The 21,642-nt window shown below is 41.1% G+C and overlaps 2 protein-coding genes across 2 annotated transcripts in view; one reads left to right on the plus strand and one right to left on the minus strand.

The window, feature by feature from the left end:
- Positions 1–157, minus strand: part of SKA2 (spindle and kinetochore associated complex subunit 2) — a 41,944-nt gene extending 41,787 nt beyond the window's left edge. The window contains exon 1 of the mRNA XM_073615169.1: positions 1–157. Within this exon, the coding sequence (XP_073471270.1) occupies positions 1–33 (33 nt within the window). The 5' untranslated portion in view covers positions 34–157.
- PRR11 (proline rich 11) overlaps positions 86–21,642 on the plus strand; it is a 27,950-nt gene continuing 6,393 nt past the window's right edge. The window contains exons 1-6 of the mRNA XM_073615168.1: positions 86–478; positions 6,022–6,125; positions 10,914–11,076; positions 18,502–18,624; positions 19,189–19,437; positions 19,958–20,056. Of these exons, the coding sequence (XP_073471269.1) occupies positions 6,025–6,125; positions 10,914–11,076; positions 18,502–18,624; positions 19,189–19,437; positions 19,958–20,056 (735 nt within the window). The 5' untranslated portion in view covers positions 86–478; positions 6,022–6,024. The remainder of the gene's footprint in view (positions 479–6,021; positions 6,126–10,913; positions 11,077–18,501; positions 18,625–19,188; positions 19,438–19,957; positions 20,057–21,642) is intronic.

Consider the following 21,642-nt stretch of genomic DNA (forward strand, 5'->3'; position numbering starts at 1 on the left):
CAGAGCCTCCAGCTTATTGACTGCTGTCTCCATGTTGAATAGTTTACATTCCTCAGGCGGACCCGGGAATACGAGCGGGGGAGGGCACGGAGGAGGAGCCCTGCCTCCACTGTACTAGACGGAGGCCACACAATCCGCGCTGCTCATTGGCCAGCTGTCATTTTCAACCTAGCCCCGATTGGTGTGCCGCCGATGAGTCCGGCAAGTTGATTGGCTGGAATGATCTCGCCCGCGTTGCCCCATTGGTTCGCTGAGCGCTTAGTGGGTTTTACCCGGGGGGGGGGGGCGGTTGGGTGTAATACGAGAAATGCTATGCGCCGATTCGCTCTCGGGTGGGCACCGCCCAGCTCCTTAGGTGTTAGCGGCCGCTGATTGGCTGGTTCGCCAACACGCCGCCTCTGGTTTTGATTTTGAATGTAGAAGTTGTTCGGAAGAAGAAGTGGACAGCAAGGCAGTGTCCTGCATTCATCTGATCCAGGTGGGTGTGAGGGCTTCTGTCTTCTATTACACAAGACAATTGTATAATGTATGGCCAGCTTTACAGCTGAACATCTGTGCACACATGGCACGTCCATCCGGCTACTGCCCTGTTCTGTGCACGTCCTAGATCAGACGTGTATACTGCTGTATATAAAGGCTTAGCCTATCCGATCGCTGGCATTGCTTGTATGGGGAGTAGCAGTCATACAGGATAGCTAAGCATACACTATACAGACTGCTAGTACAATCTCCTTTACACTCATCACATACCTTACAATCTGATTGTTTAACCTACTTTAGATCTACCCCAACAACTGTGTTGTGCAAGAGCTTGCTTGATTGAAAACAAACTAGTTGCATCGTTTAGGTAGGTCCTTATAATAGATCTAAGGCCCCTTTCACATGGATGGATCGATCAGGTCCACCTGTCACATTTTCAGGTGGACCTGTTCGGATCATCCATTGCTCTCTATGGAGAGGCGGATGTCAATGAACATGTGTCTGTTGACACCCGCCAACATCTGATCCAATCCTGTCCTCTAAAAACAGACATACAGGGATTTGTTCTCCATCAGCTAAAAACAGACAGATGGAGATCTGTTCTCTGTCAGCTAAAAACAGACGGATGGGGATCTGTTGGCTAAAAATAGACAGATGGGGATCTGTTCTCTGTCAGCTAAAAATAGACAGATGGGGATCTGTTCTCCATCAGCTAAAAATAGACAGATGGGGATCTGTTCTCTGTCAGCTAAAAATAGACAGATGGGGATCTGTTCTCCATCAGCTAAAAATAGACAGATGGGGATCTGTTCTCTGTCAGCTAAAAATAGACAGATGGGAATCTGTTCTCCGTCAGCTAAAAATAGACAGATGGGGATCTGTTCTCCGTCAGCTAAAAATAGACAGATGGGGATCTGTTCTCCGTCAGCTAAAAATAGACAGATGGGGATCTGTTCTCCGTCAGCTAAAAACAGACAGATCGGGATCTGTTGGCTAAAAATAGACAGATGGGGATCTGTTCTCTGTCAGCTAAAAATAGACAGATGGGGATCTGCTCTCCATCAGCTAAAAATAGACAGATGGGGATCTGCTCTCCGTCAGCTAAAAATAGACAGATGGGGATCTGTTCTCTGTCAGCTAAAAAATAGACAGATGGGGATCTGTTCTCCGTCAGCTAAAAACAGACAGATGGGGATCTGTTCTCTGTTGGCTAAAAATAGATGGTAGATTGGATGTCAGTCAGATGGAAACGGACAGAGCGTGCTGTGTCCACTCTGCGTTAGCATTAGCAGAGTGGACACAGACCTGTCATCCGCCTGCTCAGTAGACAGATTGTCCACTGAGTGGATGGACACCACCAGTGTGAAAGGGGCCTAAGTTTATTGTACAGTTGGACTGTAACAGGTATTATTATCCTAGATGGGTTTTTTTTTTTTTTTTTGATCAGACAATAGGGATTCCCCGATTCCTCTATCTACACATTCAAGGTGGGCACTATTGCATTTTTACAGTGGGGAGGATGCCTCTGCTGTCAGATTATGCTGATCAGCATTACAGACAATTGAATAAAAGGAAGACTTTCCAACATTCCTGTTCACATGTAGCCGATTATTACATCGACTTTTCTTGAGCAAGAACAGCCGTAGGTGGATCAAAATCTGGCCGCTGAACTGACCAATTTTCATTCCTTCTATGGCCAGCTTTAGGCTTACCAAAACTGTAATAGGTATAAACTTAGCCTAGGTCAGTGATGGCAAACCTTGGCACCCCTGATGTTTTGGAACTACATTTACCATGATGCTCATGCACTCTGCAGTGTAGTTGAGCATCATGGGAAATATAGTTCCAAAACATCTGGAGTGCCAAGGTTGGCCATCACTGGCCTAGGTTCACACTTACTTCAATGCAATTTAGATCAGATTTTCAATGAGATTTTGTAGTGCAGCTGTAGCACTACTTGTGCGATTTGGATGTTTTTAATGCACATTTTTACTACTGCGACTCATCCCTGCTGTCAGCCAGCAGGAATGAGTCATTGGTTGTTAAGCGCACCCGCCAGCTTTTTAACGAGTCATACACAAAAAATGTGGCAGACAGAAGCGGATTTACTAAATTTGGAGAGTGCAAAATCTGGTGTAACTTTGCATAGAAAAAAAATAGCTTCCGATTACTTTTGTCAAAGCTTAAAGGGGTTTTTTTGGGTTTTTTTTAAATAACAAACATGTCATACTTACCTCCACTGTGCAGTTTGTTTTGCACAGAGTGGCCCCGATCCGCCTCTTCTGGGGTCCCCGGAGGCACTGGTGGCTCCTCCCCGCATCGAGTGCCCACGTTGGAGAAGGCTCTCCTAAGCTGGACACCCGTGTGGGCACGCTCTCGAGTTCTGCTTCTGTGTTCATTCACACAGAATGCAGGACTCGACCCCGTCCCCCGGAGCCCGCGTCATTGGATTTGATTGACAGCAGCGGGAGCCAATGGCTGCGCTGCTATCAATATATCCAATCAAGACGCGAGACACCAGCTAGAGCTGGTGTGCTCATTCCCGGCCAGAGGAAGATCGAGGTCAGGTAAGTATAACGGGGGCACGGGGGGGGGCTGCAGTACCACAGAAGGTTTTTCACCTTAAAGGGGTTGTAAAGGTTCATGTCATTTCACCTTAATGCATCCTATGCATTAAGGTGAAAAAACACCTGTCAGTGACCGGCATAGAATGCATTAAAATGAAAAAACATGAGTGTCTACAACCCCTTTAATTGAACAAGCCGAAGTTAGAAGTTAATTGGCTACAATGCACAGTTGCACCAGATTTTGCACTCTCCAGTTTTAGTAAATCAACCCAAAGAGTCTGCCAGTACAGAAGCATGCTCCTGAGTAAGGATGGGCTCAGGCATGTTCGCAGCTCCACGCGCCCGAGGCCGCCAGGAAGCTTACACTGCGCAGCGCTAAACACAGGCAGTGAAACATTTCCCGATCCGCGGCTGCACAGATCAGAAAATGTCTCACTGCCTGTGATTAGCACTGCGCAGTGGAAACTTTCTGGTGGCCTATGGCATGTGGACATGCCTGAGCCCATCCTTACTCAGGAGCATGCTTCTTTACTGGCAGACTCTTTGGGTTGATTTACTAAAACTGGAGAGTGCAAAATCTGGTACAGCTCTGTATTTTAGCCGATCAACTTCTAACTTCAGCTTTTTCAATTAAAGGGGTTGTAGACCCTCATGGTTTTTCACCAAGGATGTGCTTTAATGCCAGCACGATCAGTTTTAAATAGGAAAGCAGGGAACTGGCAGGATCACTAGGCATTCCACACAAAGGAAGAACTGCAAAGAGAACAGGATGTTTTTTTGTTTCATAAGAATCTTTATTGCAAAAAGATGTTAACAATACAAAAGCACTGGGTCATAATCAACCATCAGTACAGTAAAATGTAGGGTTGTCCCGATACCACTTTTTTAGGACCGAGTACAAGTACCGATACTTTTTTTCAAGTACTCGCCGATACCGATTACCGATACTTTTTTTTTAATGTCACGTGACAGTGTTTTTTTTTTCATTTTTTTTTTTTAACAGTGCTTGCTTTTTTTTTGGGGGGGGGGGGGGTGAACGTTGTATGTGTGTGTTATTTTTTTTTTTTTTACAATTTTTATTTTTTACAATAATATTTCTTTTATTTTTTATTGTTTTTTTTTTTTTTTTTAATCAGCCCTTTTGGGGGGCTTTGGTGAGATATCAGGGGTCTTAACAGACCTCTGATATCTCCCCCTTGAGACAGAGAAAGAGACAGAGGATAGAGAATCCCCAGTCCCTTTGCAGCGTCAGCTGCACTGACAATGAATGGAGAGAAGACCGCAGCTTCTCTCCATTCATAAACTGACACATCGTAATCTCGTAATCACAGAAGATTACAATGTTTCAGTTATGTGAATGGACAGAGTCAGCTGACTCTATCCATACACAAAGGAAGGAGGAGGGGGAGGACGGAGGAACTGAGGGGGAGAACGGAGGGGACAGATAAGAGCAGAACGGAGGGGACAGATAAGAGCAGAATGAGGGGACAGATAAGAGCAGAACGGAGGGGACAGCTGAGAGGGACAGAGGAAAGGAGGGGGCATGGAGGAGGATGCAGTGACAGTCAGCTGTGAGCGATCACCGCTGTCTGTCACTAAAGCTGGTGAAAGCCGCTGGGGGAGAATCTTGTAACTCCCCCACGCGCCGATCACAGCTGACAGTCAAGGTATCGGGGGAGGCATCGGGAGCATTTGCCCGAGTACAAGTACTTGGGCAAATGCTCGGTATCGGTGCCGATACCGATACTAGTATCGGGACAACCCTAGTAAAATGTTTCAAGGAACAGCCAATAGATAATAACAATCCAAAAGGTAAATCATTTCAGACATTCTGTAGAGTCAAAGAGCAGTTAAAGCGGAGTTCCACTCAAAAGTGGAACTTCTGCTTATCCGTCTCCTTCTCCTCCCCTCCGGTGCCACATTTGGCACCTTTTAGGGGGGAGTGGGGAACAGGTACCTGTTTTTGACACGTTCGACCCTCTCCTTCTTCCGCCGCCAGACCATGCAGAAAGCGCAGCACGCTTCACTCATGCGCAGTAGGGAACTGGCTGCTGGGTTCCCTTACCAGGAATGGCGGCGGCGTTCCAACATCGCGGGCTCCTTGGACAGGTAAGTGTCCATATATTAAAAGTCAGAAGCTGCAGTATATGTAGCTGCTGACTTTTAACTTTGGTGGGGGGGGGGGCTGGACCTCCTCTGTAAGTACTAAAAGGTACAAGGATGGGGAACCTCATCAGTCTAAAGATATAGCCAAAAGAGACTTGTCATTATGACAGAGAAACACCTTGCCCAGGTGAGCCATATCTGTGAACTAAGGTGGACGAGAGGAAAGGGTGAGAGAAGAAAAAAAAAAGGGGGGGGGAATAAGGGAGGGAACGGAAAGTGAGGGAAAGAAGTGGGTATGGAGCTAAAAAGGGAGCAGGATATTTTTAATGCAAGTACATGGTAACACAGACACATATGAGAAATATGAAATGTTGGGGTAACATATACTTTAAAAAGTAACTCCATTTTTGTGGAGAAAAAAAACATTCCCCTCTGGGTGATCAATGTACACAAGGATGTTAACAAACTTTGTTGCAGACTTTTGTTATTCTGAAGAAATAGCTGTTTATCTGTGTCCATGTGCAAAGTGAATGTGAATTGGAGTGACTTTATAATTAACAATCAGCTGCTGCACTTGCAGGGTTCCAATGAGGAAAGTGGCAGGGTCTGCATCCCTTTAGATGTGATATGGCCTGAATCTACTTGTATCTTACTGCAGACTTCTGGGAAAATCAGTAAGCCCATCACACAAGCAGGAAATAACATTTCTGAGGGGCGTTTAAGCCTCAAATGGTGGACAAACTCCTAATTAATGCATAAACTTTTGTCCACTTTTATGGTGTATAATACAGTATTATATAAATGCATACATTAGAGCCATATAAATCACACAAAGATAATGTTTTCATTTAAATTATGAAACATACAGAAGATGGCAAAATTCCTGCAAGCACGCCGAAGACCAGGAAAATACAAGCAGAAGAAACGATGGACAGCAAAGAAATTTGAGGCTTCCAGCTGTAACTCTGTTCAGTAAGTTAATACTGTGTCATTTGTCTCTGGCTACTGATTAGGCCATACAGTCAAAGCTTATTATATGCAGATGTGTCAGAGCTTCTTCTTACGAGTTTACCAAAACCTGTGCTTCAACCTTATTGCTTAGCAATAGAGATATAGGGCTCAATTCACTAAGAGTTAAAGTGGTTGTAATTCACATCTATTAATTAGTTTGATCCTCTCTGATTTAGGTCCATGTTTAGTACAGTGTTCGTGTTTTCCTAAAATTATAATGCTAAGTTCCTTCTTCGCACAATGCTGCTGTGCAGTCATGTGTTCTCCCTTCTCGATCTAAGAGACTACAGTGGGAAGGGGCTGAGATTCCCTTCTGATGTATGCAAGATGGCAGAAGGAGGACACATGACTGCACATCAGCACTGTGCAAAGACGGTATGTAGCATTATAATTTTAATAAAACACGCACACTGCACTAAACATGTACCTAAAACAGAAAAACATTGCCTCTGACGCAGAGGATCAAAGTATTTAATAGATGTTTCTTTACAAGCACTGGACTAGCTGCAGGGAATAGAATTACTCAAGGCGGGATTGGTGTCACAGTTCACATACAGACTACAGAAATGAGAGGCAGTGGGGGAGATGCAGAGACGCTGAGGAGAGAGCAGGATGACGGAGGCACATAATCTGACCATGCTATCATGTTTCAACAGCCATAATTAGTGTGGTCAGTACATACAGGGGAACAGGCAGGATCAACTAGGTATTGTACAACATGGAAAGGGCCAACTGACACTGCAAAAGCTTTATGCTTTATATCATACCCTAAGGGGATAAGAACCTTTTTTTGGGGGGGTTACAACCACTTTAAATACTGCCTGAGTATGTACGTTAAAGTTAGTCATGCGTTATTTAACTCAGGAACATGCAATTCACAAAAAACTACATGTTAAATACCACAACAAATATGAACAAAGCATATCCCTCTTTAGTGTGTTTCAGTTAAGAGCACTAAGTGTCATTTCAATCTGCTACTTTGTTCCTCTCAGCATGAATCACTGACTGACAAGTTTTCCTGACACTAAGAGAAAAATGGTGATAGGGGTGGGATCGCCAGCAGATTGACAGCCTCAGCTCTGTTCCTGTCTGCTGTGTGAGGGGGGGGTTCCCCCTTCTCTCCCCTTCAATCTGCTCTCAGAACTCTCTTCATTGAGCTCTACAGTGTGTAATTTCAGCTCTTGCTGGCATAGGACCATTGGACAGGAGGTAAGCATGAACTCTGTAGTTCCACTTTAAAGTGATACTAAACACACACTGTTTAATTTACATTATACCTTCTCTTTCTGTATATGGATGAAGGCACTGTAGTTATTAAAAAAGTACAGTTTTCCTAATTGATATACAGCTGCCACATGACCTAGCTCTTTCCCAACCTGTCTGTAGGGAAACAGTGGCAGGAGGAGCTTCTGTTCTTCTGCTGCTGGTCCCATGTTCAGCATTTGGAATACATTGTACAAATAATATCAATAAACTGTTTTAAGCTGTCATACAAATAAAAAATAAAATGTTTTTTTTTTTTTTTGCAATAACATGGTGAGGGCAGATTTCTGAGAGGGCCCCTCTACAGTATATGAATGTCAGCAATGTAATTTAAGACTCCCTACAGAAGTACCTCTTACTATGCACAATAGGCAAACTTCTTGAGAACAGACTTTAGTCCTAGTTCTTCAGCTGGCTAGCGTTGGGGCCCAGTTATAATGCTACTAGTTAGATGGGCATTCCTTATGTGCTCAGTCTCTGCTAGCAGCAACAGGGCAATGGCAGCAATGTCCTCTCACTAGTCCCAGTGATACAGCAACATGGGTCCCGTTGTTCAGATGTCAGCTCACTTGTGGATCTGCCTGGGACAACTCCAGTCCTCAGCACACAGCTGCAGGCTTGTAGCAGGTTGATGTGCACACCTTGGTCTTCTCATAGCAAAGAGTAAATCCCTTGTTGTCCAGCCTGTGAAAATACATCTCTCTCTCTCTCTCTCTCTCTCTCTCTCTCTCTTTTTCTCTCTCTCTCTCCCCCCATCCCACATTGAATTCTCTTAATATAGTTTATTTCCAGAACTTCATCACCCATGATTCAATGCTGCCAACCATCAAATCTCTTGAGCTCCTTCTGCTTGTCAGCTTCTCCTGGTGGATGGAGTCAAGGTGGTGTTAACCCATTCAGCTGAACTCCATTGGGACCACATAGAGCACTGCAGCACAGTGTCCTGTATCTCTCTCTGTCTCTAGCCAAGCACCTGGCTACATTTGATATGCAGTGTTCACACAAGTGTAGAACAATCCTTAGATGTGATAACTGCGTTTAGTTTCCTTTTTATTTAGGCTTTATTCCCTCTGTTTTTAACAAACTGAAGTCAGACTCCGGCTCACACTTTTTAAGCAATTACAGCAAACCGTTTTTCTTTTTGGGATAAAGGATTTATGTACTGTAAATAAATAAAAGCTGATCATTGTAAGCACCAGTGTAAAATGGTTTGTTTCATCCCTGGCTGGATGTTTTGTCACGTTTTTGGGGCTGTGTTCAATCAGTGCAAAGAGAGATCACACAAATACTTAAAAGTAATGACAGCTACAGATAAAGAAAATATCAGGAATACTTAAAGTGATTGTAAACCCCCCTGTGTCACTTTTACCTATAGGTAAGCCTAGAATAAGGCTTGCGTATAGGTAGTGGAAATATCTCCTAAACGTGCGCCGTTTAGGAGATATTTACCTTGTAGTGCACCGATGATGTAATCTGCGCATGCGCTGTGAAGACACAGGCCTCCGTGTCGTTTCTTCACGCATATGTGCCGTGACTGACGGCTCTTGCTCGTATGAGTGAGAGTGACATCACGTGGCTCCGGACAGTCACAGAGCCGGAGTCCATGGCCCCAAAAGGAAGAGAGCAGAAGATGGATGCTTCCACCAGCAGGGACAGCGCGGACTTCAATTGCAGGTAAGTGCCACATAATGGGCTAGTATTTGATTCATACTAGCCCATTATGCTTTTACTTTGCAGGGAACAGCAGAGGAAGTAAAACCCATCAGGGTTTACTTCCTCTTTAATGGAGTTGTAAAGGGAGAAGGTTTTTTATTTTAATGCATTCTATCTAAAAAGCCTTCTGTGTGTAGCAGCCTCTCCAGCACCCCCTAATACTAACCTGAGCCCCATCTCTGTCCAGAGATGTCCACGAATACCTAGGCCGTCCAGGACTCTCCCTCCTGATTGGCTAAGACACAGCAGTGGCGCCATTGGCTCCCGCAGCTGTCAATTAGCCAATCAAGAGAGTCAGCCAAAGTCAGTTAGCCAATCGGGAGAGAGGGGGCGGGGCCGAACAACAGCTCCATGTCTAAATGGACACACGGAAGTTGCAGCTCGGCCCGGGTGCTCCCATAGCAAGCTGCTTGCTGTGGGGGCACTCGACAGGTTGGAGAGGCCAGAAGCATCAAAGAGGCACCCGAGAAGAGGAGGATCCAGGCTGCTCTGTTGAAAACCAACTGCACAGAGGAGGTAAGTTTGACATGGTTGTTAAACGAGACTTTACAATCACTTTAACTAAAGATGCTGTTTCTGCCATGGAGTCCCGTTTGTGGTTACGCAACATGGCCAACCATATCAGACGCTTACATGGTTGCAAGCTCTGGTGTGAGATTAGCCTATTCCAGTTTGGGCTGTGGTAGATACTGGCTAGTATGTGAGTAAATGACCAATCAAAGTTGTTTGGACAGTGATATCACCTTTTGAGTGGGATAGTGGGCTCGGTCATCCTGCATTTCTCAAGTTTTACATCAGTAAGGTAAAACAATATATATGACCATACATGGCTCCTTGGCCAGGATTTGGAACCTTAGAATTCATTAGTGAGCCACAATATGAACCAAAAATAATAAGGAATTATAAAATATACAGTTTCCCCATCACTGGATCACCAGATGAAAGTAGAAGAAAGAAAGCCTAAAAAAGAACACTAATGCAGCCATCACATCTAAGAATTGGTAAGCTGCAATATAATTAAAGTTTGGTTTTGGGTTTAATACTGCTTTAAAGGTCTTCCAAAACAGTAAAGCCATCTTCCACAGATGTTGCAGTTACTTTAGCAATAGGTGTTACTCACAATGGGTTCTATCCTCACACACAAAGGAGATCCTTCAAAGGCTCAGGCCACGGGATTCATTAGGTGAGGGTCAAGGGGGGTCAAGATTTCTCTGTCTGCTCCTAAGTGTCCTCTCTCATCACCTTGTTAGTTCAGCCCTGCCGAGGGCTCTTTAGTTTAGCTCAAACTCTGTTCTATATCTCTGCAGATCAGGGGTGTCTTGCTCCTATACCCCAAGTACACTGGACCCCATCCACAGCTGGCTTATAAAGGGGCACTCTTTCCATCCATTGCAATACTTCAAGAGGGACAACAATTAAAGGAGCTCTAACACCTGCCAACACGTCACTAAATGTTCAGTTTATGATATAAAGAAACAGATTATTTAACATATGGCAGATCAGGAGGGTTGTCCATTTTTCATGTAAATTGCCCCTATTAGTTTTACAGATACTGGGCATCTGTGAATTTTATTAATACCATTTCGGATAAGGTGGCTGGTGGTTTATTCCGGTTGGTAGTTTACACCAGACGCACTACAAATTCCAGTGTGTTACCCAGTAACCCTGTCAATATATTACTGAATGAACATCCTAAAATTTTTACAAAAGGATATTGCTGCAAGTCATGATCCACATAATGATTTAATTATGCCTATACCTTCTGATTTCTAGGTTGCCAGAAGAGACAGATGCAAAGTTGTCGTGGTATTTGAATTTGATTTCTTCTGTATGGTTTAGATTTCCCAATATAAGAAATCTATTGAAATCCATTGTATATTCCATAATGAGTCCATTTATAGCTTTATTTGTGTGGAGTTATTACAGTCTGAAAAAGGTATGTACAGTATATCTGTCCTGACAATGTTGCCTTCCTTTTTACTCTATGTTCTTCCACTTTTTACTACTGTCATTGTTTCATACATTGAGATTATGAATAACCACATGACCTCCATAAGGTTTTACTCCCTTCATGACCAGGACATGTTTTGCTATTCAGCACTGCGCTTCTTTAACTGGCAATTGTGCGGTCATGCAGCATTGTATGCAAATGAAATTTATATCATTTTTTTCCCACACAAATAGAGATTTCTTTTGGTGATATTTAATCACCACTTTTTTTTTCTTTATTGTTTCAAAACTTGGGGGGGGGGGGGGGTCACATTTTCCTAATTTTTGTTATACAATTTTGTAAATACATCATTTTTCTTCATAAATTTAGGCCCCCCACCACCAAATTACCCCTTTTTGGAAGCAAGACAGTCCAAGGCTAGTCCATTCCTCAAGGCGCCCCAACAGGCCATGTTTTCAGGCTTTCCATTATTTTGCACAGTTGATCTGATCAGTTTCATTGCCTTAGTAATTACCACAGCCATTTCATCTGAGGGAAATCCAGAAAACATCACCTGTTGGGGCGCGTTGAATTTGAGAAGCACTGGTTCAAGGTATTTATTAAGAGGCAAGGCAAAGTTTTTGTCACATTTTCTTTGAATATTAACAAATTAAATAAAATCTATTTTTTTTTAAACTATTCTTGTCATACTGTCATCAGTGCAGTGATCACAGATACTGACAGGTGCCAGTATGTAAAAAATAAATTAATACGTTTACATTTATTATTTCTTTATTTTACATCCTGTCATCAGAGCAGTTTAGTGTCACCACAGTCAACACCGTTCTACTCTGGGGAAGGGGGTTGATCAGATTTTTTTCTTTTTTTTTTTATCACAGTTTTTTTTTAACAGTGATGATTACTGTTATAAGCAGTAGTTTTAGCTGTTATGAATGGCTTTCATTCATGACAGGTTGCTTACTGTTGTGAACTGTGATTGGCTACAGCCAATCACATGGTACAGGGTGCTGTGATTGGCCCAGGTACCATGTGATAGCTGTGGGCCAATCACAGCTTTACAATAGTAAGCAAAACCATCATGAATGGTCATAGCGATCATATGATACCCCAGCCGCTAACCGTGATCCGCTGTCTCCACTGGACACCACTGTGTCCACGTACCAGAACGTCACTGAGCCTGCAGCTGCCACCCACTAGCAGTAAATCTACTGTTAGCGGGCAAAAAGTGGTTAAATGACTATGGTTGATTCACCACCAGAGAATATTTGGTGACTATCGCATTCACTGCTTTATAAATAGACTAGTATTATAATCTAAATAAAACCAATATTTTATTTTTAACAGTCATTAGGCTCCAGTCATGCAACGGCCTGAGAGGTGTAGTCTACGAGAATGGCGTAATCAGTCAGTTGCAGGCAGGAGTCCCTTTCTCTAAACTGCACCTGATCATTTAATATTACTCTTGTAAGTTTCTGCTAAGTCACAAAGTTAGAGAAAGCAGTAGGTTCTTTGTGACACATTTACAAAAAGCCAGTAAGATAAAAAGGTTTATTGCACAGACAGGTATTCTCTTGATTGTTATCTATTGGCCAGAAGAAGTCAGGAAGTAGATGGATGATGCCTAAACCAAGATGGTACCAGCCTTATGCGGAGAAGATGAAAGACCTGTCAGAGTACTGTGATCTCTTCGAGTGATATTAAACACCTGCATGTCTTACACATGCATGTATGTAAAGTTAACCTGTCACTTTACTCATTTAGAATATGCAAAGTGTCAGGTTTAGTTTATGTCCTTCCATTTTAGTAAAAGAACTTTACAACTGTAACAGAAAAGGAACCTATACATATTTTAGAAGCAAAAGAAAAAACATTTACATTCTCTAGAAGATGAGCTCCACGGACTAGTATATTATGTATGAAGTAAGCTATTTTGTATAGTTCTATTAATTGTATTCTACATATAAAATTTTTAAAAGTATAATTAATTCAGCATACACCACAATTACTAAGTGGCTAACTAGCCAGTAGAAGTATACTGATATACAGTATCAGTATACTTCCCATATTCCAGAGGGTAGTATTGGGGGTATTAGTGGTAGGTTGACTAAAGCACATAAACCCAAGTTAAGTATTGTAACAAGTCCTAGTTGCAATCTAGGAACACCCAATAAGAGGCTAGTATGCGACCGGTCTAAACTATGTGGCATGTTCACCAATGCCAGGAGCCTGGCGGACAAGATGGGTGAACTAGAGATACTATTGTATGAGGAGGATTTGGATTTTGTGGGAATTTCAGAGACCTGGTTCAACAGCTCTCATGATTGGCTGGCAACCATTCAAGGGTATACCCTTTATCGCAGGGATAGAGAGGGTAAAAAAGGGGGAGGGTTATGCCTATATATCAAGAATAATGTACAAGTGAATGTGAGAGATGACATCACTAAGGGAGCAAGGAAGGAGGTGAAATCCTTATAGGTAGAGCTCCAAAGGGATGAAGCTAAGGGGAAAATAATACTAGTAGTATGCTATAGGCACCCTAACCTGAGGGAGGAGGAGGAGATGGATCTCCTATCAAGTTGGATTAGCAGCAAAGATGGGAAGTGTTATCGTAATGGGGGATTTTAATTATCCAGACTTTAGACTGGGCGGAGGGAACCACGCAGCCGTCTAATGCCCTGTACACTTGATTGGACATCCCGACAACAAAATCCATCAGATTTTTTCCGACGGATGTTGGCTCAAACTTGTCTTGCATACACACGGTCGCACAAAGTTGTCAGAAAATCAGATCGTTCTGAACGCGGTGACGTAAAACACGTACGTCGGGACTATAAACGGGGTGATAGCCAATAGCTTTCATCTCTTAATTTATTCTGAGCGTGCATGGCACTTTGTGCATCGGATTTCTCTACACGCGATCGGAATTTAAAGGATCGGATTTTGTTGTCGGAAAATTTTATATCCTGCTCTCAAACTTTGTGTGTCGGAAATTCCGACGGAAAAAGTCCAATGGAGCCCACACACGATCAGAATTTCCGACAACACAATCCGATCGCACTTTCTCCGTTGGATAATTCGACCGTGTGTACAGGGCATAAGGCTCGCCAGTTCCTAAATGTCTTGCAGGACAATTTCATGGTTCAGATGGTAGACGCACCAACTAGAAATAAAGTGTTACTGGATCTACTGATTACCAACAACACAGACCTGATCATGGATGTGGAAATACACGTATTTAGGAAACCACAATCACAGGTCAATTGGCTTCAGTATAAATTACACATATAGGAAACATAAGGGGAATACAAAGACACTGGCTTTCAAAAGAGCCAACTTCCCTAAACTACGAACCTTGCTAGAAGGCATGAATTGGGATATAATTATAGGAACAAAGAACACAGAGGAGATATGGGTTTGCTTTAAGAGCATATTAAATAAGGGCATTAGCCAATGCCTCCCGTTGGGTAATAAATTTAAAAGAATGCACAAAAGTCCTGGATGGCTTAACTCCAATGTAAAAATGAATATAAAAGCAAAGGAGAAGGCCTTAAAAAAATACAAGGTTGATCATCAACATTCAGACTTTATAAAGAATGCAACAAGAAATGTAAGGGTGCAATTAGGGCAGCTAAGAAGATAGAACATGAAAGACACATAGCAGAGGAGAGCAAAAAAAAATCCCAAGAAATTCTTTATGTAAACAGTAAAAAGGGAGGACAGACCATATTGGCCCCATAAAGAATGAGGAAGGACATCTGGTTACAAAGGATGGGGAGATGGCGAAGGTATTAAATGTATTCTTCTCCTCAGTCTTCACTTGGGGGGGGCTTCAGTAACCAAAACTGCAGTGTTTATCTTCGTGACACATCACAAGAAGCACCTCCATGGTTAACTGAGGACAGAATTAAAATTAGACTTGGGAAATTTAACATTAATAAATCACCAGGACCAGATGGCTTGCATCCGAGGGTACTTAGGGAACGCAGTCAAGTAATTGCGAGACCATTGATCCTAATTTTTACTGACAGTCTACTGACTGGAATGGTACCAGCTGATTGGAGAAAAGCCAATGTAGCACCAATATTTAAAAAGGGCCCAAAATACATCCCTGGGAATTAAAGACCAGTTAGTCTAACATCAATAGTATGCAAGCTCTTGGAGGGGATGAGAAGGGACTATATACAAGATTTTAGTAATGATAACGGTATCAGTAGCCGTAATCGGCATGGATTCATGAAGAATCGTTCTTGCCAAACCAATCTAATAAAATTCTATGAGGAGGTGAGTTGTCATCTAGATAAAGGAAGGCCCGTAGACGCGGTGTATCTGGATTTTGCAAAAGCATTTGACACAGTTCCCCATAAACGTTTACTATACAAAATAAGGTCCATTGGCCTATGGGTGAGTACATGGATTGAAAACTGGCTACAAGGGCAAGTTCAGAGGGTGGGGATAAATGGGGAGTACTCAGAATGGTCAGGGGTGGGTAGTGGGGTCCCCCAGGGTTCTGTGCTGGGACCAATCCTATCTATTGTGTTCATAAATGACCTGGAGGATAGGGTAAATGGTTCAACTCTGTATTTGCAGACGATACTAAGCTAAGCAGGGCAATAACTTCTCCGCAGGATGTGGATGTTTTCATAATCGATTAGTTGGCCGATTATTGTTTTGATTAATTGGTTAATAACCTTAAAAAAAAGTGTGGTGTATAATTTAGATAATATGTAAAGTTTTAAAAAAAGGCAATTTATTCTTAAATATCTCTATGCAGTGGTAAATATAAATAACCAACTATATGGTTAGGGAGCAAAATATCTAATCCACTCTGAGAATAACAAACAGAAGACATATACTGTATATACTATTAGAGGAGATATACTGTATATACTATTAGAAGAGATATATTGTATATACTATTAGAGGAGATATACTGTATAAACTATTAGAGGAGAGATATACTGTATATGCTATTAAAGGGTCAATCTGGTAAATATCAGACTCAGAGATCACATTTTTTTTTATTTAAAAAACAAACAATGTCCTCCTTCAAAAAAAATGTCATTTTAAGAACGTTTGTTGGATTTTCTAATCGTTAATGAGGCCAAATTGACGTTTATTTTCAACCACAGTGACGGGAAAATTTGGAAATAATTGAATATTTCTTGGTCAAAGAAATTTTCAGACAGTGTATGTGGTTTTCGTTCAGAAATTACATTCATTTTAATTTCAGAATGTTAAAAACAAGTGAAAATTTCAAACAACATTCTTTCATTCAGCAAATGTACAAAGATTTTTCATCTGAATATTCTTGTCTGAAAATTGATCCATGTGGCCAGCATAAGGCTCGGTACACACCTATGCAGTTTGCTTTTGATCTGTTTCTGCAGTGCTTTTTGCTGTGCCTTTTGATTTTTGCCCACGTGATTTTGCTGCGATTTGCGTTTTTGCATATATTTTTTGGCCAATTTGTTGTTAGGCAGATTAAAAAACACAAATTGCTGCAAAAACTCATTACATGCTTTTCTCCAGCTTTTCCATTGAAGTATATTGAACCAAAAAAGCACAGTTTTGCGATAAAAAAAATCCCTGACCCTTTCCAAATATGCTCAGCTGAAAAAAGCATAGCTGTGAACGTGTCCCATAGGAAACCATGTAAATGAACTGTAGTGCGTTTCTGCAAAAAAGCACCAAAAAACACATAGGTGTTAACCAAGTCTAAGATGTTTAGTAACATAATGGGGTTAAAAAAACTAAAATTAGCCCTTTATAGTACAAAAAAAGCAGATAATCACTACTGTAAGGGGTTCATTTTTTTACTGTAGAACTGTGAAAGTAATATTTACAGTAGCGATTATTTGCTCTTTTTATACTATAAAGGACTAATTTTAGTTTTTTTTTAACCCCATTATGTTACTGGCCGAATAATCGATTATGAAAATAGTAATCGATTAATTTCATAATCGATTAGTTGTCGATTAATCGATTAATTTGTTCAGATTAAGGCTGAAACAACCAATGGGGTGGACAACTACATGGCAAATAAGGTTTAATGTAGAAAAATGTAAAATAATGCATTTGGGTGGCAAAAATATGAATGCAATCTATACACTGGGGGGAGAACATCTGGGGGAATCTAGAATGGAAAAGGACCTGGGGGTCCTTGTAGATGATAGGCTCAGCAATGGCATGCAATGCCAAGCTGCTGCTAACAAAGCAAACCGAATATTGGCATGCATTAAAAAGGGGATCAACTCCAGAGATAAAACAATAATTCTCCCGTTCTACAAGACTCTGGTCCAGCCGCACCTAGAGTATGCTGTCCAGTTCTGGGCACCAGACCTCAGGAAGGATGTGCTGGAAATGGAGTGAGTACAAAGAAGGGCAGCAAAGCTAATAAAGGGTCTGGAGGATATTAGTTATGAGGAAAGGTTGGAAGCACTGAACTTATACTCTCTGGAGAAGAGACACTTGAGAGGGGATATGATTTCAAATTATAAATGCCGTACTGGTGACCCCACAATATAAACTTTTTCGCGGAAGGGAGTTTAAAAAAAGACACGTGCCATTCATTAAAATTAGAAGAAAAGAGGTTTAACCTTAAACTACGTAGAGGGTCCTTTACTGTAAGAGTGGCAAGGATGTGGAATTCTCATTCTCTTCCACAGGTGGTGGTCTCAGCGAGGGGCATCGATAGTTTCAAAAAACTATTAGATAAACACCTGAACAACCACAACATACAGGGATATACAATGTAATACTGACATATAATCACACATAGGTTGGACTTGTGTCTTTTTTTTCAACCTCACCTACTATGTAACTATAGTATTTGTCTCACAAAACAAAAATAAAAAGTAGTAGTAACTAAAGAGTCAATAACTTTTGGTAAAGGATAAGGTCAGATAAACATTGGCTATACTGAGTGCAATCATTCATTCTAAGAAACAGCCTCATTCTTCAAAACTCAGTTTTTTTCTAGCTTTCTGTCCCAGAGCCACAACAGACAGTGAACAGAAATCTCCCCAAAGTAAGGATAAATCCTCTTTAACAGATCACTAGGACAAGTAGTTAGGGTGAATGCCCAGAACAGAGTTGCAGATAACAAAATGATTATGGTCAAAACCGAGAAAATATATTAAGGCGTAGCTTTAGTATTTATGGTGTTTTTGGCTCTCAACATCATTGTGGATGCTTCTACTGCTAGCACAACCATGACATGCATCAACTGAAGTTTCAGCACTGAATTCACCCATCATCATTCGTATAATTATTGGATTTGGGCTAAAATTTGTTTTTATGAAAGAGAGTGATTTTCAAGGATAAGGTTGAATTTTATAATTCAGTAACTTGTGTGTTAAAAAATAGCTTTCAAAAAACAAAAATATTCTAAAGTTCTGTATTTCTTTCCAGCAAATTAATTTAGTAAAAAATACAATTGCTCCACCTATAATCTGCCAACGTGAGCTACGCACACTAAGAAAACGCCTACACAAACTTGAAATTGAGTTTCTCAAGTTGCAGTTATCACTTCTGGTAAGCACCTCTACATTTACTGTTGTTGTCAGACATATGTTACCCATTTCTTTTTGTTTTAAATAAGATATTTGTTTCCAAAAATCTTTTTTTTTTTAAACTGTCTTAAACTGTCTTACAAAGCATAGGTACCTCATCTATGTCTCATGGTGACCATATAAAAATGAAGCCTTACTCATTCCATAATGAGGATATCCTTCCTTCTTTATCCTTATTACTGTACTTAAATTCTAAGATTCGCTGACTTCATGTCCTCTCTGGGGCATCAGGAAGTAATGCAAAATGGATGGAGACAAAGCCCAACCACAACATACACAAGCCAATCCCATTCTTTATTTATGGGGAGGTTACTCGCACATTATAAACAAGCCAATGCATAAGTGTGTGCACATCACCTTGAATTCCAGAATGTATTAAAATGGGCTTCCAACATTTATCACACAAAGTTTTTTCTAACAAAGTACATGAACCAAGCTTATTTCTTTCACTTATAAAATAAATGTATATGGGACATGGGTTATTTTCCAGGTAGATACAATTAAATGTTGCCTAATTTTCTTCTAGGATAAAGGAACTAATTCAGGTGTGTCAGGAAATTCCATCTGTGGGAGTTGTCAGCAAGCAACCACTGCTTCCTCTATTAAGGAATCAAATGTGCAAGCAGCAGAAGAATGTACTCTGCCTTCTCTACTACCACCAGTTCCTCCACCTCCGCCACCCCCTCCACCACCGCCAGTTCCTTTTTCCCTAGCCTTACCATTTCAGAACCATTTGCCTATACTGAAGAAAACTGGAAGTAACAGACCACCTAAGGTTAGATATGGTTGTTTGTCTTTTTTTAACATCTCACTTATTTCCACTCAAATACTTTTCAAGAGGAAACTTAAAAGCTAGACCATGGAGCACATAATAATGTAATATAGTCTGTAGCAAAGGAGTATTGCTAGTAGGACAAAGAAAGTGGTTCTCCCTTCTTCAAGTTAGCTTTGCCCGAAACTTGTAGGCTGCCTCAAAAAAGCGCTTTTGGGCATATATATCTGTCCACACCTTTAGAAGAGAAGCTCAGTTAAAAAGTGGTAAGTCTTATATATAATATTCAGTCCAAAGCTGAGCAATTTAAGGGTAAGGCAGCCTTACAACTTTATCTTCAGTTGTTGAGTGAAGTATGGAGATGTGGATGTGATCCAGATCTCTCTGTGATTTATAATATATCTGCAACTTTACTACGTTTTTTAAAAATGGGCTGTATTTTGAGAAACAAAGAGTGTGCTACAACAGAGATATAATAAAAGGGGCTTCTAGCTTTACAATCTTCTTCTTGTACCTTCTTTAGGAGGAACCTGCAAAACCAGAGGGGCCCATTCAGATAACACTTAAAGACCTTTTGAATGTTAAATTAAGAAACGCACAAGATAATAATGAAAGACAAAAGGTAGGTTTCTTTAATTAATTCTCAAAATGGCCACACACTACAAGCTAAAAAGCTTTTTCCAGGTGCCAGGCTGGGGCTGTCTTCATTAGTCAGTACAGGATGACATCACTCCTGCACTTACACAGGAGTTCAGTTATCCCGACGCATGCAAAACTGTGTGCATTCCTAAGAAGACTGTGAGGCGCGAGATTTATTTTGTTGTAGAAGGGACTTTTTAATGTCTCTTCTGCAATAAAAAGCCAGCCTGCACTCAGTTTTTTTAAATTTTTTTATTAGAGACTTTAGTTCTGCTTTAAGTGCATGTTGATGGTTGCATGTTAACCTCGAGATCAGTGATTCTCAAATTGTGCCGCATGAGATTTGCTGGTGTGCCATGGGAGTTTTGAAAAATATTTAAAATTGCTAGCGTTTTGAAACCTTGAACATATCGAAAAATTTAATGGTAAATTAATGTTGCAAAAGTTAAAGAAAAGTAACATATATATAAAAACGCAATCTCTGTCAGTCTGTCATTTGGTGGTTCCTTTTGTAATGCTATCCTTGTGTGAGATCTCAGGAGAACGCGATCGCTCTACTTATATTATAATAATAGAGACCGTTCTATTTGTTTCTTCCGTTTTTCGACTTTGGAGCCTTGCTTCAATCCGATTTGCTCTCGAAAGCAGGCACGTCCTTCACATTATATAAATATGTGAAATACTGTACCAACCTTAAAGAATGAGCAGCCAACACAACAATGAGACTAATTGTGATACAAGTGGAGGTATAAAGTGTGGCGCTGAAAATGTAAATGTGGAGATAAAAGTAAGGGGCTATATAAGAGAGGTGGTTTCTCTCTTAGGAACCTGTGTATAGGAAAAGTGTTTCACACTATACAGAGTATCAAAGAATAATAAAACCATATGAACATCAATGTCATACAATATAAATTCACTCATCAAAAAAACTATGATGTGTCACTACTGGTAAAAATGTGACAAAAGACAGTATGAGTGCAATAACTAAAAAGAAAGGTTCAATGACTAGTGAAGACAAATTAAGTAATGTGACATATGTGGAAAAATCCAATAAAAAGTCTAGAAGATGTGTAAGTCCCAAAAATGGTGATGGTAAGTAGAAGCAGTATCAACAAAAATCAGACAGTCGCTGAGGTAGATATGTTCGGTGGTAAGTGTGCACCTGGAGGTGCCGTCACCATCGAGGGGACACAGGGAGAAGAGGGATACCCTTACCGGAAGCGGTGGACCCAACTCACCATACGGTGACGGATCAGTCAGGCATAAATCGGAAGATCTGAGGCCGAACTCTCAAGCGGGACTGGACGATGGCCCCTTCAGTAGGTGGATGACCCTCCAGTACTTCAAGTATGGAGATGGATGGAAGGTGGCAGCGCCGGCCAACCAGATGTCAGCTTGCTTCCAGTTCAGATAAAGGATGTTAAAAAACATGCAATGGAAAGAAAGAATCTCCACATGGTGTAAATCCGTGCAGGATTTATTGGTAACAGAATAAAAACAGATATCCAAAAAATACAGATTCCATAAAATTAATCAGCAGATAAAAAATAGATCGCAGTGAATGGTGTC

Source organism: Aquarana catesbeiana, linkage group LG02 (assembly GCF_042186555.1).
Source record: "Aquarana catesbeiana isolate 2022-GZ linkage group LG02, ASM4218655v1, whole genome shotgun sequence".
Taxonomy (NCBI): Eukaryota; Metazoa; Chordata; class Amphibia; order Anura; family Ranidae; genus Aquarana; species Aquarana catesbeiana.